This window comes from Bubalus bubalis, chromosome 8, assembly GCF_019923935.1.
Source record: "Bubalus bubalis isolate 160015118507 breed Murrah chromosome 8, NDDB_SH_1, whole genome shotgun sequence".
Taxonomy (NCBI): domain Eukaryota; kingdom Metazoa; phylum Chordata; class Mammalia; order Artiodactyla; family Bovidae; genus Bubalus; species Bubalus bubalis.
The window spans coordinates 46,599,121-46,611,621 of NC_059164.1; the positions used below are offsets into that span (position 1 = coordinate 46,599,121).

A 12,501-nucleotide genomic window follows, 5' to 3' on the forward strand; every position below is an offset into this window, starting at 1 on the left:
GACCAAAGAACTGAGGGACCAGCCCAAGGCCACACTGTCAAGTAGCAGCAAAACTCAGATTGGCTCTGACTCCAATTCTCTTGCCCCTTTCACAACATTGCTCTGGATTCTTTCACTACGATTTTGATTAGTTACTAGAAGGAAGAGGCATGTATTGAGCGACAGCCTCAGATGAGTACTGCCCTGTGTACTAAAACAGAGTAGTAAGTCAGAGAGCAGCTGCATCCCCTGAGGGAGAAGAAGGAATGTCCCCACGCTTCCTGAGCCACCTCATCACCTTTGGTGTCAGAGACCCAGGTGGCCAGCTTCCTCCCCTGGAACGGAGGCTATGGAGGCCTTCATTATCCCAACATGGACTCCAGTGAGGGAGCCTCCTTGGACCCTTTCTGGCAAGGCAGTGATTTTGCTTATTTGGAAACAAGCAAACCCATCATCCATCGAAGCTCTCAGCCATAGGCTAGATGTTTCAGTGGACTCAGTGACTGAATAATCATTTTGTGTGCCTTTTCTTTTTCAAAGTGTACCCATCAAGCAATTCTAATTTGCTTCTTAATTAAGATGCATGTGTAAGTCAAATTCTATTAAAGCCTCTTTCTTGATCTCCGGCACTCAGACCACCAGAGAAAGTTTGGAAGGAAAGTGCATCATGTCTTAGGGAGAGATGGCCTCTGGTTCCTGGCCTCCCCTCTGCCGGGGAAGGCCTGATTAGCAGAGTGCCTTTGGACACGTCCCTTAAACTTATCTGTAGAATGAACAAATTGAATATTTGGTGATTTCTGTACCATATTAATTGCTCTATTTTTACAGTGTGGACCCTTGCCACTAGTTATTACTATTAATACTGTTACCACTGCTTTTAATAGCTAAGAAACTGGAGGAACTGGTTTTTGGACTAAGACTTGGGAGATCCCTGCTTGGCCACTTGCCTTATCAATGTCCCTGGAGTGTCTACCTCAAAGTTTTTAGGATTCAGCTACACAACCCTGGCACACATAACCTTTTCTTGGGAGGAAAGACCACCAGATGAAGAGCAGAACAGGTCCGGCAAGAATGTCCACAGAAATATTCACAGATACAGTCTGGCTTTATCCAGACAGTTTCCAACACAAAGTGCCTGAGGGTCACTGGATAGATCCGCTTTTCCCTCCCCAATACTTCCCTCACCACCATGAGAAAGTGGGGCCACTCGAGGGAGACCCGGGCAAGCCCTCTAAGTGTAAGGAGACAGCATGGAACCATGAAAAGGAGCCCTGCCCTTGGAGTCAGATGCCTTGGATTGGAAGACTGGTTCTTCTCTAGAATTAGCCTCTCAAACCCAGAGTTTATCGAAGTTATGATTAATGCAACAAGATCAAGGGATATACTACCCACAAAGCAAAGTAGAGGCTATCTGCTGGGGATATTTGGTGAGCAATGTCTCCAGTTTACCAAAGCAAGGTTGGTGGCTGCAGTAATCTCCCTGTTGAGGTTGAGGTTGTGGGAACCTCTGAGTAGGGCTTAGCAAGCCTCTCATTGGTAAGACTGTACCAAGCTAATACTCCAGCACTGTTCCTTATGCTGTTCCCCTAAAAGGCCTCTTACATGTCATACCACCCAAATCTAACGTCTGGGTGGAGAGTCCAATCTCTTACCAGCCCCAGCACCATCTTGCTATGGTGTTACCAGGTTATAGAATATCCACAATCCATCTCACGTGCAGGGTCATCTGACAAGCATGGATCAAAAGCCGAGAAACATGCAGTCTGCTATCTACAGACCCAGATGCGTGAACCAGGGCCCTGGTGGCCACTTACTGGGTGTGTAGTCTCAGGGGTGTGAAGCGGTGGCAGTGATGCCTACTTCCAGGGACCACGGTTAGAGCAGATGAAATCAGGCATACCTAGCATGATGCCCGGTGCATAGGTGCTCAGCGAAGGCGAGTGGTTACTAGTTTTAGTCTGTTCCTTTGGGCTGTGCACTGCCTTACCCTGGACTATTCTCTCTCTTTTTAAAATATTTATTATCAAGCTCTTTACAGAGAAAGCTTGCCAATTTTTTTCAAAATTTTATTTATTTTTGACTGTGCTGGGTTTTTGTTGCTGCGCAGGCTTTTCTCTAGTTGCAGCAAGCAAGGGCTATTCTCTAGTTGCAGAGTGCGGTCTTCTCACTGCAGGGGCTTCTCTTGTTGCAGAATACAGGCTCTTGGGCACACGAACGTCAGTAGTTGTGGCTCCTGGACTCTAGAGCACAGGCTCAATGGGTGTGGTGTACAGGCTTAGCTGCTCCCATGGCATGTGGGATTTTCCTGGATCAGGGATTGAACCTGTGTCTCCTGCACTGGCAAAAGGATTCTTTACCACCAGGGAGCCACCAGGGAAGCCCTAACCTGGGCTGTTCATGAGAAAAATCTAATGAGTTACATCTTTGCTTAAACATACATAGAAGCCTCTTTCCTTGTTGGTTGCTGCTGCTGCTGCTGCTGCTGCTGCTAAGTCACTTCAGTTGTGTCCGACTCTGTGTGACCCCATAGATGGCAGCCCACCAGGCCCCACCGTCCCTGGGATTCTCCAGGCAAGAACACTGGAGTGGGTTGCCATTTCCTTCTCCAATGCATTAAAGTGAAAAGTGAAAGTGAAGTCGCTCAGTCGTGTCCGACTCTTAGCGACCCCATGGACTTCAGCCTACCAGGCTCCTCCGTCCATAGGATTTTCCAGGCAAGAGTACTGGAGTGGGGTGCCATTGCCTTCTCCGAATATTTTCTTTACCTCCTTGTTGGTTAGAGAGGCACAAATCACTGCAGCAAGATCAGGTGGAGTCCTTGGAAACAAATTGCCAGTCTTTCCGTTTGCTCATGACTGTCTTGCCCTGCTGAGCCGAAAGGGAACACTCTTGTGAACAATTTGGCTGGGCAGGGCGGTGTGCTGGAGACTCCAATGGTGGGAAAAGAGGGCTTGAGGGAATTATACCCACAAAACCCAACCCACCACAGCAATTGATTATTTTGCTCATTTTTAAAAACTATTTCAGGGAAATTTTTGCCTCTAAATACTCTAGACATACTATATTGCTTCTGGGTTTTTTTTTTTTTAATCACAAGAATGCTATAATATTAAAGTCAATTTTAATAGATTAAAAAAAATCCATTTGTATTCACATCACCCTAAACCTCAGCTGTTTTGATATTTCTGAGTCCTTGCACAGTCCTTGTCCATAAAACCAGATAATTCTGCCAGCAAAATATAACTTATGCATAATGCATTTTAGTCTCTAAGCGAAATCAGATGATTTTAGATTTAGGAATGCTTGTATCAATGAATGGGTTTATATTTCAATTTTTCCTGCATTTCCACCTGCTCCTCTGTCTCCCCTCCCTCAAATTTGAAGTAAAAACATTCTCTTATAAAAGTCAATGTTTTCCCATGGCTTGTTTGTTTCTATAAATTCTTCCACCCTGTAGATCTGTCCCGCCTATACCTCCTCCCATTCTAGGGACTTTGTCCCCAATGGTTAATGGTGGCCAAGGTTGGAAGCTGGCTGAGAAGGTGACCTTGGTGTAAATTTTGACTTTGTTACTTATTGAATAAGTGGCAATTGTATCAGTTTCCTAGGGCTGCTGTAACAGATTACCACAAACTGAATAGCTTAACACAGCAGAAATGTATTCTCTCACAATTCAGGAACCGAGAAATCTGAAATCAAGGTATCAACAGGGTTGGTTCCTTCTAGAGTCTCTGAGAGAGATGCTTCTCCACACCTACATCCTGACTTCTGGGGGTTGTTTGCTGTGCCTTGGTTTGTAGCTGCATCACTATGGTTTCTCAGTTCAGTTCAGTTCAGTCACTAAGTCATGTCCTCTTTGTGTGACCCTATGCACTGCAGCATGCCAGGCCTCCCTGTCTATCACTAACTCCTGGAGTTTACTCAAACTCATGTCCATTGAGTCGGTGATGCCATCCAACCATCTCATCCTCTGTCGTCCCCTTCTCCTCCAGCTTTCAGTCTTTCTCAGCATTAGGGTCTTTTCAAATGAGTCAGTTCTTCACATCAGGTGGCCAAAATATTGGAGTTTCAGCTTCAGCATCAGTCCTTCCAATGAATATTCAGGACTGATTTCCTCTAGGATGGACTGGTTGGATTTCCATGCTGTCCAAAGGACTCTCAAGAGTTTTCTCCAACACCACAGTTCAAAAGCATCAATTCTTCGGCATTCAGCTTTCTTTATAATCCAACTCTCACATCTATACATGACTACTAGAAAAACCATAGCCTTGACTAGATGGACCTCCGTTGGCAAAGTAATGTCTCTGCTTTTTAATAGGCTGTCTAGGTTGGTCATAACTTTTCTTCCAAGGAGTAATTTCATGGCTGCAGTCACCATCTGCAGTGATTTTGGAGCCCCCCAAAATAAAATCTGACACTGTTTACCCATCTATTTGCCATGAAGTGATGGGACCGGATGCCATGATCTTAGTTTTCTGAATGTTGAGCTTTAAGCCAACTTTTTCACTCTCCTCTTTCACTTTCATCAAGAGGCTTTTAGTTCTTCCTCAGTTTCTGCCATAAGGATGGTATCATCTGCATCTCTGAGGTTATTGATATTTCTCCCAGCAATCTTGATTCCAGCTTGTGCTTCATCCAGCCCAGCATTTCTCATGATACACTCTGCATATAAGTTAAATAAGCAGAGTGACAATATACAGCCTTGACGTACTCCGTTTCCTATTTGGAACCAGTCTGTTGTTCCATGTCCAGTTCTAACTATTGCTTCCTGACCTGCATACAGATTTCTCAAGAGGCAGGTCAGGTGGTCTGGTATTCCCATCTCTTTCAGAATTTTCCACATTTTGTTGTGATCTGCACAGTCAAAGGCTTTGGCATAGTCAATAAAGCAGAAATAGATGTTTTTCTGGAACTCTCTTGCTTTCTCGATGATCCAATGGATATTGGCAATTTGATCTCTGGTTCCTCTGCCTTTTCTAAAACCAGCTTAAACATCTGGAAGTTCATGGTTCACGTATTGTTGAAGCCTGGCTTGGAGAATTTTGAGCCTTACTTTACTAGCGTGCAAGATGAGTGCAATTGTGCGGTAGTTTGAGCATTCATTGGCATTGCCTTTCTTTGGGATTGGAATGAAAACAGACCTTTTCCAGTCCTGTGGCCACTGCTGAGTTTTCCAAATTTGCTGGCATATTGAATGCAGCTCTTTCACAGCATCATCTTTCAGGATTTGAAATAGCTCAACTGGAATTCCATCACCTCCACTAGCTTTGTTTGTAGTGATGCTTCCTAAGGCCCACTTGACTTCACATTCTAGGATGTCTGATTCTAGGTGAGTGATCACACGATTGTGAATATCTGGGTCGTGAAGATCTTTTTTGTACAGTTCTTCTGTGTATTCTTGCCACCTCTTCTTAATATCTTCTTCTTCTGTTAGGTCCATACCATTTCTGTCCTTTATCGAGCCCATCTTTGCATGAAATGTTCCCTTGGTATCTCTAATTTCCTTGAAGAGATCTCTAGTCTTTCCCATTCTGTTGTTTTCCTCTATTTCTTGCATTGATCACTGAGGAAGGCTTTCTTATCTCTCCTTGCTATTCTTTGGAACTTTGCATTCAAATAGGTATATCTTTCCTTTTCTCCTTTGCTTTTCACTTCTCTTCTTTTCACAGCTATTTATAAGGCCTCCTCAGACAGCCATTTTGCTTTTTTTCATTTCTTTTTCTTCGGGATGGTCTTGATCCTTGTCTCCTGTACAATGTCATGAACCTCTGTTCGTAGTTCCTCAGGCACTCTGCCTATCAGTTCTAGTCCCATGAATCTATTTCTCACTTGCACTGTATAATCATAAGGGATTTGATTTACGTCATATCTGAGTGGTCTAGTGGTTTTCCCTACTTTCTTCGATTTAAGTCTGAATTTGGCAATAAGGAGTTCATGATCTGAGCCACAGTCAGCTCCCGGTCTTGTTTTTGCTGACTGTATAGAGCTTCTCCATCTTTGGCTGCAAAAAATATAATCAATCTGATTTCGGTGTTGACCATCTGGTGATGTCCATGTGTAGTCTTCTCTTGTGTTGTTGGAAGAGAGTGTTTGCTATGACTAGTGTGCTTTCTTGGCAAAACTCTGTTAGCCTTTGCCCTGCTTCATTCTGTACTACAAGGCCAAATCTGCCTGTTACTCCAGGTGTTTCTTGATTTCCTACTTTTGCATTCCAGTCCCCTATAACGAAAAGGACATCTTTTGGGGGTGTTAGTTCTAGAATGTCTTGTAGGTCTTCATAGAACCATTCAACTTCAGCTTCTTTAGCATTACTGGCCAGGGTATAGACTTGGATTACCGTGATATTGAATGGTTTGCCTTAGAAACGAATAGAGATCATTCTGTCATTTTTGAGATTGCATCCAAGTACTGCAACTCTTTTGTTGACTAGGATGGCTACTCCATTTCTTCTAAGGGATTCTTGCCCACAGTAGTAGATATAATGGTCATTTGAGTTAAATTTACCCATTCCAGTCCATCTTAGTTTGCTGATTCCGAAAACGTTAATGTTCACTCCTGCTGTCTCCTGTTTGACCACTTCCAATTTGCCTTGATTCATGGACCTAACCTTCCAGGTTCCTATGCAATATTGCTCTTTACAGCATCGGACCTTGCTTCTATCACCCGTCACATCCACAGCTGGATGTTGTTTTTGCTTTGGCTCCGTCTCTTCATTCTTTCTGGAGTTATTTCTCCACTGATCTCCAATAGCATATTGGGTACTATCGACCCAGATGGGAGTTGATCTTTCAGTGTCCTATCTTTTTGCCTTTTCTTACTGTTCATGGGGTTCTCAAGGCAAGAATACTGAAGTGGTTTGCCATTCGCTTCTCCAGTGGACGATGTTTTGTCAGAACTCTCTAACATGACCCATCCATTTTGGGTGGTCCTACATGGCATGGCTTATAGTTTCATTGAGTTAGACAAGGCTGTGGTCCATGTGATTAGATTGGATAATTTTCTGTGATTGTGGTTTTCAGTCTGTCTGCGGCGCTCTGATGGAGAAGGATAAGAGGCTTATGGAAGCTTCCTGATGGGAGAGACTGACAAAGGGGGAAAGTAAGTCTTGTTCTGATGGGGGGGCCATGCTCAGTAAATCTTTAATCCAATTTTCTGTTGATGGGTGGAGCTGTGTTCCCTTCCTGCTATTTACCTGGGGCCGAACTATGGTGGAGGTAATGAAGATAATGGTAAGCTCCTTCAAAAAGTCCCATGCATGCACTGCTACACTCAGTGCCCCCAACCCTGCAGCAGGCCACCACTGACCCACGCCTCTGCTGGAGACTCCTGGACACTCACAGGCAAGTCTGGGTCAGTCTTTTGTGGCGTCACTGCTCCTTTCTCCTGGGTCCTTGTGCACAAGGTTCTGTTTGTGCCCTCCAAGAGTCTATTTCCCAGTCCTGTGTAAGTCTAGCAGCTCTATGGTGGGGTTAATGGCGACCTCCTCCAAGAGGGCTTATGAGATTATGCTTAGGGATGCGGGGAGAGCTGGTGTGATTTTGGAGTTCTCCAGTCATGCACATTCCATTCTCAATGTTCTCTGTATTTAACACTGACACAGAGAAGGAAAATAAACTCTTGAAGGCTCCCTGGTCTTTGTAAGACAGAGGATGCTGTGGCCAGACTGAGTCCTTCAAGGAGGTGTCTGTGTTCTAAGATATCACTATTCCCTCTCCCTGGCTCTCCACAAAAGCTGGGAGAAACACGAAAGGAAGCAGAGAGGTAAGAGGAAAAACAGCAGCTTTATTTCCAGAATGACAGAAGCAGATTTCGTGGTTGTATAGTGGTGGTTGTTTTCTTGGCTCCAAGAAGATCTCACATTCCTGTTTCCAGCTCTTGGCAAGAGTCTTCATTCTTGGGGAGTGACCGGCTTCCAGCTTTGCCCTGAGCTACGAGTTGAAGCCACAAACCAAGCTGCTAAGTCCTTGTTTTCAGGACAAGGCTTTGTGCTCATGTCGTTTTGCATCCTTTTTATATCTGCAGGCGGACAGGCACTACACCTAATCGACTTACCTGCTATGAGCAAAGTGGCAGAGAATTCTCCACCTGAGACTTCAGTGCACATGTTTTCTGTGAAATTATCAGCATCACTGTCACCTGTGGTCCCAGGGTTCCCCCTGATAATCAACTCCAGTCCCCTCACTCGGGCCTTCAGGGTGAACTGGCTGTCAGACACCAACTTTGAGGTAAGCACTGTCTTATTCCCAAGGGCGCTGCTCACAAAGAGGGGCCCTGAAGATGGTATGGGTGGAATTCTGGATCAGTGGTCATTTCTTCCTCTTCTCCTGCTTTAATTTTCCCTCTTGTAAGATCTGGACCTTCTGTTCTGGGCATTCTAGAGCCCTCTGTGCTAGATGCCCCTGTAGCTTTTGGACCTTTTTCCCTCCATTTAATCCAGTCCAAATGAACAGTATGTTCAATTTGTTACAAATAAAAGGCTCATTTCTTATTGCCAACCACCCTCATATGATAACAGGTGTTAGGAGTGCCAATGGTAGCTGAATTCTTCAGGTGGAATAGTTTGTGTAATGATCTCCTTAGAAACCAGACCCTGATTAACTAGTACCTGGTGATTCTTCAGTAGGAAATTTATGAGAAGATATTCCATATGGAAGAACACACCCTTAATAAAAATATAAGTCTGGATGTCTAGCTATACTGCATGGCTCTTGTTCCTCTTGGACAATTCAGACCCAATCAATCACATTCAAGAGCTATGCCACTGCGGCTCTGTTTTCTAGTTTGTCATCTGGTCTTTCCCAAAGCTGTCACTTCTCCTTAGGCAGGATGAACCTGCTGATTGCATGTTTTCCACTGACAACCTCAAAGGCCTTCTAAGGATGTCTTTAGGGTGTAGGTGTCTGGACCCTGTTGAAGTGCGTTCTCTCCCATGTCTACCTCATTCCTCAGTGGGCACAGGAACCTCCTACAGTCATTATCAGCCCTGCCCCAGCTCCCACCTGCCATTGTTCTGGGTTCTAGGGGTACCCCGTGGGCCTGCTTGGTCTGAGCTTGGTTGCCTCTCTGAGAAATATACGAGGTATTCTTAAACCCAGCTGATGATTAGAGTCACTAAGGGAACTTTCAATAAGTGTGCATATCTGGGCCTCAGAACACACCTGTGGAGCCCATGGACTTGGGGGCCAGAGCCCAGCATCTTGTATTCTCAGCACCCCAGGGGTGGGCCTCTGGCATGTAAGGATCCTGCACACATTTAGGCAACCTCCACCTCAGTATCCAGTGCACATTCCTGGGGCCCAGCTGCCGTTTCTGTGACTTCCCTGCCTGTAGACCTGCTCCCTTGACATCTGGTTCATCTTTAACAGCTGCTGCTCATCTGTGCCTCTAGGCCTTGCCAATTGTTTACACTTACAGAGCACACAGTATACGCTGGACGCTGCGGAAAGGACTTGACATGTGCTCTTTTGTAATAGTCACAACAATCCAGTGATTTTATTTGCATGATTGTCCCCTTTGTACAGATAGGGGAAATGAGGAAAAATACAGTAGACGTGAAATAACCTGCCCTGTGTTGCACAGCTATCGCTGTGCTGACACTGGAAGGCAGGCAGTCTGGCTTTAGAGCTCTGTTTTTTTAAACAGCTCTATTGAGATATAATACACATAGCATGTAATTCACCCATTGAAAGTGTACAGTTCAGTGGTTTTTACTCTATTCACAGACCATCACCACAATCCAGTTTTAGAACATTTTCATCCCCCCAAAATGAAACTCCAAATCCATTAGTAGTCACTCCCCTGTCTCCTATCCCCCCGGGCCCTGGTAACCACTAACCTACTTTCTGTCTTAATGGATTTTCCCATTCTGGTCCCTTTGTATGAATTGAATCATATTGTATTTTTTTTTTTTTTTTATGACTGGCTTCTTTCACTTAAGCATAAAGTTTCAAAGGTCACACATGTTGTAGCAAGGATCAGTACTTCATTCCCTTTAAATGGCTGAATGATACTCCACTATATGGATATACCACATTTTGTCTATTTGTTCATCAGTTGACAGATATTTGCGTTATTTCCACTTGAGAGCCCTCTTTCTCAGCCTCTTGCAGTCTATTGCCTTTAATGATGAGGATGACCAAACTATTTCAGATTGGCAGAGGTTTCAAAGCACATTCATATCCTGATCTCTTAATTGTTACTACTAACACTGATATTATCACTATTAAAATTGTAAATCCCTATTTTATAAATAAGATCACAATGAGACAGCAAGGTTAACTGATTTGTCTGGTATCACAGAGCCAGAAAGGATGAAATAAGAACTTGACTCAGGTCTTCCTACTCCCAGTCTCAGGCTCTGTCCCCTCCAATTGCCACGCACAGTTATTACTGTTTGGATAAGTATCCAAATCTTTCACTATCATATCTCCCCTCCCACATCACATGTGATTCAAACAGGGCTGTCAGTCAAGGAGGAATTCCATCCTGTTCCTGACCTCTACAAATGGAGAATGTCTTAGCCACTCCACTGATCTGGGCTCAAATGTTCAGCATTTGGTCCCAATCCTGGTGCCATCCTGGCACCACAGCCTGCAGCTACCCAGGACCTTGTGTTGGCACTAGAATGGGCCACAGGTTCACACGTTCTTAACGACTGGTTGCTTCTCCCCAGAAACTACCCAATATCATCAACTATCCCCTCCAGGAAGATCCTATTCTCCAACCCAAACTGCTCACAAGGGCTTTTCCTAGAGAACATGACGATGTCATCTCCGTGGCAGAACTTGACTCCTCCTGGACACTCTGCAGGGTCACCTAGCCATGAGGTTCTGGGGTCTCCAGCTCAGAGGTCTGTCACTCTTGGCCTTGGGACTCAGTCATGTAGGACTTCCTAAGGGTGACCTCCAGTCATGCCAGAGGCCAGGCCACCCTGCTTTGGGACACAGCTGCTGAGACTCTGGGGGTGAGGAGGATTAATGATGGAGGCGTATGAGGAGGATTAATGATGATGATGACAGTAACTCACATTTACGGAACACTTAACGTATGTCAGGAATTCCCCTAAACATTTCTGTGAATTCACTCATTTAATCCTCATAACAACACTATGAAGTGCTATGCTATTACTATTGGCATATTAAAGGTGGGGAAACTGAGGCATAGAGAGGTTGGGCAACTTGCCCAAGCTCACATAGCTAATTGGTGGCAGACTTCAGATTTGAGATCAGGCAGGCTGGCCCCAAGAACCCCTGTTCGTCACTCCCACACTGCACTGCCTCATTATTGCCCAGCAAGAGGGATGCCTGAGGCTCATCGCTGGGGTTTCCTCCTGGAGCAGCACTAAGAAGGAACACTCCCAGGAGTCAGGGAGCTGTGACAGCCCAGCTGCTAGAGCAGGCACTCTCTGAGGTCACGTGGCAGCCGCGGCTGCTCCCCTGCCATTAGCACACCTCTGACTTGATACCCCTTTGTCCTTATCCGCTGTCGTGAGAACCATGGACACTTTAGATTTGTTCAGTCTTGTCCAAAACAACCTCAAACCTAAAACCAAACATCGTCTTTTACCAAAACTCTGCAGCTAGATTGCCCACCATCAAAGAGGCTCCATCAGGGAATTCCCTGGTGGTCCAGTGGCTAAGACTCCATGCTCAATGCAGGGACATGGGTTTGATCCCTGAGCAGGAAATTAGACCCCACATGTTGCAACTAAGAGTTTGCATGCTGCGATGAAAGATTACACATAGCACAGTTAGAGATCCCACGCACCACAACTAAGGCCTGGCACAGGCAAATAAATACTTTTCTTAAAGGGTGGGGAGGGGGCTCCACCACTCTCAGCCGTGACTCTTGGAATTCTCTCCCCTCCCTGCCCTGGTCTCCTGATGCATGAAATAGGGGAAGTTTTCCCAACCTATAACCTAGTTGTTGTGATGATTAAATAAAATACTCCACGAAACAGCTTGCAAGAGCCTGGCACATGAACATTTAATTCATGTTGGTGTTAGTGACTCAGTCATGTCGACTCTTTGCTATCCGTGGACTGTAGCCCACCGGGCTCCTCTGTCTCTGGAATTCTCCAGGCAAGAATACTGGAGTGGGTAGCCATTCCCTTCTCCAGAAGAGGACACTTAGCAGAGGATGGTTTTGATCCATTGACCTCTGGGTTATGAGCCCAGCACACTCCTGTTGCACTACTCTGCTGACAAACAAACAAGCAAGGCATTTCCTTTGATCCAGAATCAAACCAGCAACTTAAGGACATCCACATCTATCAAGTCTACACTCCTCTGCCCTACCTGCTGAGCTATCGAAGGATGCTGATAAAGACAACAAAAGCAACTTTTCCATGTATTGGCAGCAACCCAATTCCTCTGGTTCCAACAGACAACATTTGAGACCCTTACTTGACTGTTCTAGTTCCTTCCTCTAGGATGATTGAGCCAGTCCCAAGGAGAAGGACTGTCAATAGGGAACACTATGGTGAAGGGTCTGGAAGTGTGGGATTCAGAAGAGGGCTCCAGG

At 45.2% G+C, this 12,501-nt stretch overlaps 2 protein-coding genes across 12 annotated transcripts in view; one reads left to right on the forward strand and one right to left on the reverse strand.

The window, feature by feature from the left end:
• ATXN7L1 (ataxin 7 like 1) overlaps positions 1-12,501 on the reverse strand; it is a 388,443-nt gene that overhangs the window by 337,525 nt on the left and 38,417 nt on the right. The gene's annotated exons all lie outside the window — the stretch shown is intronic.
• CDHR3 (cadherin related family member 3) overlaps positions 1-12,501 on the forward strand; it is a 71,584-nt gene that overhangs the window by 6,842 nt on the left and 52,241 nt on the right. Inside the window, exon 2 of the mRNA XM_006042820.4 lies at positions 8,002-8,204. Within this exon, the coding sequence (XP_006042882.3) occupies positions 8,002-8,204 (203 nt within the window). The remainder of the gene's footprint in view (positions 1-8,001; positions 8,205-12,501) is intronic.